This window comes from Cydia fagiglandana, chromosome 2, assembly GCF_963556715.1.
Source record: "Cydia fagiglandana chromosome 2, ilCydFagi1.1, whole genome shotgun sequence".
NCBI classification, from domain to species: domain Eukaryota; kingdom Metazoa; phylum Arthropoda; class Insecta; order Lepidoptera; family Tortricidae; genus Cydia; species Cydia fagiglandana.
In genome coordinates this window covers 12,007,024-12,011,944 of record NC_085933.1, presented here as the reverse complement: position 1 = coordinate 12,011,944, position 4,921 = coordinate 12,007,024, and the positions used below count along the sequence as shown (strand labels likewise).

The 4,921-nt window shown below is 43.1% G+C and overlaps 1 protein-coding gene across 1 annotated transcript; it reads right to left on the bottom strand.

Annotated features, from left to right (window-relative positions):
* Nucleotides 1–2,443: 2,443 nt before the first annotated feature.
* On the bottom strand, nt 2,444–4,717 carry LOC134672594 (uncharacterized). Its single transcript, XM_063530549.1, has one exon. The coding sequence runs from the start codon at nt 4,715–4,717 to the stop codon at nt 2,444–2,446; it is 2,274 nt and encodes a 757-aa protein (XP_063386619.1).
* Nucleotides 4,718–4,921: the final 204 nt, after the last annotated feature.

The following is a 4,921-nucleotide window of genomic DNA, read 5'->3' as shown; positions in this document are numbered from 1 at the left end:
TCTCAGAGACCGTTTGACATAGATACCTAAAATTTGGAACAGTTATAGCAATTACCACCACTCATATTGTAAATAAGTCAAAACTGCTTATTTCTTATTAAAGGGGGAAATTTAGGGGGTTGAGAGGGGTAGGCTGAAACTTTTTTCATTTGTAAGAATCGTGTGGGGTACCATTAGAAAGCTTGCAAAAAATTGAGTCGATGGACTGATTTTGACTTCATTTTAGACTGCAATAGTTTCGTCAAAAAATGCATTTAAAGTTGCAAGTTTTCATACAAAAATTTTCACCTCTGTCCTGGCGATTTTCGCGAAAACTATAGCTAACAGGCAGCTGACCAGTCAATACCCAACTTAAAGAAGCATGGAGACGGCGGGAAAATTATCAGCTTAACTTTATCTTTATTAGTTTTTCAACTGCAGCTTGATCTTTGGTTGCTTAGGTTTAGCTAACTGATGCTTACACTGGTCAATTCTAGGAAGTAATTTTAACAAGAAAGATCCTTAGTTAAAACTTTGGCATTGAAATTTATGACTTATGTCTTTGACACAAAGTTTAATTCTGCTTGCTTATTTTTGTGGGATATTTAATTTTATCTGAATAGCCTACTATAAGTATGAGAGAGATCTACAAAATACGACCTTATTATATTGCAATTAAGTTTAAATTTCGAACGGGCTTTCCAACCAATGGACTAGGCAACTCAAAAATCTGAAAAATTCAAATTAAGAATTCCGTTCTTGACTGTCGTTGTGTTTTTTTTTTCACAATAGGACACATAGAGTTAGTAAGGCGTATAGAGATAATAAAGTCATTTAATATTTATGAACAGCTTTGGCCTCATGTATAGATTTTATTGAGAGTATCTGATTCGTCGAAACATTATACACAATATTCCTTTTCTCAAACATGCAATGAAATATTGATGTTATGTTCCTTATAATAGGCTGCGAAGTATGACGTTTCAGGTGCGGCTAGGACAAAAGGTATTTAATGGAATTTCATACAAATCTTGCAGGCCTAGGCCGGCAAAGTCCTCTTTTTTAATTTTCATTTCACAGATATTTGTGACACAGCATCGTGGCATTCATCCATAAAAAAAAACTAGAGGCAGTATTGGCTTTATGGTTCGTAATGACACTGCCACTACGCCTATAAAAAAAAAACAATGTTTGCTATAATTTGCAGTTTTATTTGTATAAAATCAACATGAACTTAATAAATAATACATTATTAACCAAATTTTATAATTTTAAATTATAAATTTAACTACACAAATAAAAACATTTAAACTATTTCATCTAAACGTCGCTAACGTTTAAACGTCGCTAACGTAAAAAGGTCTACTCAAACACACGTAGTTATTTTTTTTAAATTGTGATGGAGGTAAAGGTAAAGTTGAAAAATTTTCATTCTGTTTTATTGGATTTATGGTGCGTTGTTGATTTTTTTACTTTAATATGAGTTCCGACGAAATAATGAAATTAATTGTAATCGTAGGTGTTGGAATTGGCAGCGTGAGCAGAATTAATTTTAAATAACTTGCTGCCTCCGCCGCCAAGTCAAAGACGAAGTATGTATATGGTTGCTTATGGCAATTTTATTATTTGATAAACTAAGAAAAATGGCTTACAGTTTATTAGAAACAGTTTTGTGGCATATTTTAAATGAATGTAACTACAAATTCGTCAACACTGTGGAAATTATACTTATTTACTCCATGCATAAAGCAACGATGTATGTGAAACATGATATCAATATGAAAGACTATGTAAACTTATGTGACGAAAACGACAGTCAGACGGATACAAGGCGAAAAATCAAAGATACATGAAAATATACGGGTAGTAAAAATACACGACTCGTGTAAAACATACGCGTGATAATGATATAGGTACGTGTTGGTTATATTTTGGATGTAGTTTACTTTTAGTTTTTTCTATAAATAAAACATGGGTTTCGTGGATTTTTTATTTTATTTATTTCATTACATGTTTGAGAAAAGCACTATACATACCTCGGCGGGAAATGGGGTTGCCCGCGCTCAGACCTATCCGGCCTCGCTTCGCTCGGCCGTCTATTATGTCTTCGGCCGGCAACCCCTTTTGTCCCGGCCTCTGTAGTAATGTACTATTTCATTAAGTACCATTACATTTCTGTATTAATTGTATAATCCAACAAATTTATTCATAAACATTATTGGTAGGTACATTCAATGTCAATCTTAAAATCTATAAAAAATGTCAAAGATTACAATACAATACAATTCAACACAAATCCAAAAATCACTAATTTCTCAACCTAAACTAATAACTAAACTTATATTTAAATAACAACACTTAATTACAAACTACAAATTACATAACATAAAAAAAAAAAAAAAACACCCACACACACAAGTCAAAAACAAAACAGTCACCCGTCAGTCAAATATCCCACCCCGCGTCATCCCTGGCGCAAAGGTGCCCAAAACGCTTGCCGCATTACCGCGCTGAATCGCGATGGACAAAGGAATGACCCGGAGCGGGGATCCAGGCCTCTATCTCGCAACCGGTTCCCAACCTCCTTAAAAAACTCTCTAGCCTCTGAGCACCAACATCCAGCCGTTTCGACTGCCAGAGGCACAAACAAATAACCGTCCAATTCCGCATACTTCTCCCGTTTTCTCAGCGCCGCCACCTCAGCAGCTGCCCCTGCTGCCCTCACGGTGCGGCCAATGTGCGATGCAGCAAAAGTGCTAACGCATGTAGCGTCCCAAAGCAAGCACTTTCCTCTCCGCCAAGGCACCAGCGTCAACCCGTCAGGCCTCTTACCATCCGACCGGCTAAGGCCTGGGGGCTCAAGCATGCATGGGACATTCGCGGAAACAAGCGCCCTTCGGATCAGATCGTTAAGAGCGTGATGGCGTGGGAATCTCCCTGCACATCGACCACAACTCAAAGCGTGGTGGCCGTTGCTCTCCACCATAGTACCGCAGATGCATAAGTGAGGAACACACACATCGCAGCCCAGACGAAGAGCCACCGCCACCCGCATCGAATCATTGTCAAGGAGGGTGCCCAAATGCGGAGATGGAAGCGCATGTAACCACGCCCCCGATTCCGATTGGGACCCCGCCAGCAGCCTCGCCCTATCCGCCCCCACTGCGTTCTCCATCAGACCCTCGACAATCCTCTTGACTCCAACATCGTCCCATAGCCGTTGTACGTCCGGCTTCTCGGGTCGGGGCGCGTCCGGATTGAGAGTCATCCAAGCCGCCAAAGCATCAGCAGCGTAAGGTATGGATACCCTGTTACCATTAGGAGATAAAATTCGAGTAACAAGATCCACGACCCCACTCGCCGATGCCAAGAATGCCGGTAGACTCACATCCCTCACGCGCCGCACCCCCAGACCACCACTCCGAATGGGCAAGGACGCCAGGTCCCATTGTTCTGGATTTAAAGCCACATTCAGCAAGGACTCAACAGACTCCCTCAAAGCACAGTCAAAGGAGTCCATTTGCGTAGGGTGAAGCCAAGTCGGTACTGTGCGCAAAAAGTACATGAGCTTGGGAACAGCAAAGCAAACCCGCAATAGCACGAGAGCAACATGCGCCGACAGTTTCTCTAATCTCTCCCTTGCCATCAAGAGAAGCTGTCTTCTAACCTCGAAGGCCTCCGGGATCGCTTCTGCAAAAATAGGGGAGCCCAAAAGGTTAAAATTTTGACCGGACACCTCCGTAAGACCGGGAAGGATATCATAAAAGGAGGGAAAGGAAGAACGGGCCCCGGCACTACAGGGGAAGAACTCGCACTTGGTAGAGTTAACCTCTAGCCCCAATTCTCGAAGGCGAGGAAGAAGCGTGAGCAGATCCCGTTCCACCTCTTCTGGTTTTCCTCCTATGGTGCCATCATCCAGATACCAGATGTTTAACGGGGACTGAATTTCGGAAATCGCCTTTTGTATCCCGAGACTGAATACTAGAGGACCCAGCGGATCACCCTGCTGCGCGCCGACTTGAGACAAAATCTGGGAACCGCTGTAAAAGAGGAATGATGGAAGCGAGTATACCTGGAAGAGAAACGGATAAAGGGAAGGGACCTTTTCTCGGACTTCGGTCAGAAGTATATCGCGTTCGATGGAATTAAAGGCATTTTTCAGGTCGATTTTTATTATAACACAATCCGCGTTGTTGGGGTCCACTGAAAAAGACCGTGTGGCGTGAATAGCGGCCTCGCACCCCAATTTAGTGCCAAAACCTAACTGTGAAGGTTGAAGGTACGAAGCCATCTCCTCGCGCACAGCACGACACCCAAGTTTAGCCGCCAACCGTCTAAAAGTGCTACCAATAGCGATGGGCCGTATACCCCCGTCCTTCTTCGAAAGTGCGCATAAAGATGCTCCATAAATATAGGGACAAACTTCCAGATTTACCTGACCGCTAAGCAAAAAGTTGCATAATTTAGTCAAGCTTTCCAGCAACCGCAGACCGTTTTCCCCCGCGGATCCAGATGTAAGCTCCTTTAAATGCGTTGGTCTAATACCGTCCAAGCCGGCCGCCGAACTGCTGCTAAATGAGCCCAGTGCCTGAGCTACCTCTTCTGGTCTCACAAAAAATGCAGGAAAAGAGTTGTCAGGATCCTGCGGAAACGTAAGCGGCCTAGAAGGGGCAGGATGTTTCGTCTGTAAGGCGGCAAGTGTCTCCGGACCCGAAGGCGCCACGCCGTCGTCTGACATTAGCACCCGCACTGCACCCCTCAGGTCACCCTCAAAAACTTTAGACTCAACAGTCTTAGTAAGCGAAGGCCGACTCGTAAACCCTGCCTCTGCCCCCCAATCTCCCGCAGAAGTAAAGGCATTAGCTGAGCCAATGTTTCGTTTTACTTTGGTTGTCAGATTGCCCGGGTCAGTAGCTTCTGGCGTTTTAAGGGCAGAATATGC

Excerpts from the sequence above, each read along its gene's own strand:
- LOC134672594 (XM_063530549.1), bottom strand. The coding sequence starts at position 4,717 with ATGTCAGACGACGGCGTGGCGCCTTCGGGTCCGGAGACACTTGCCGCC.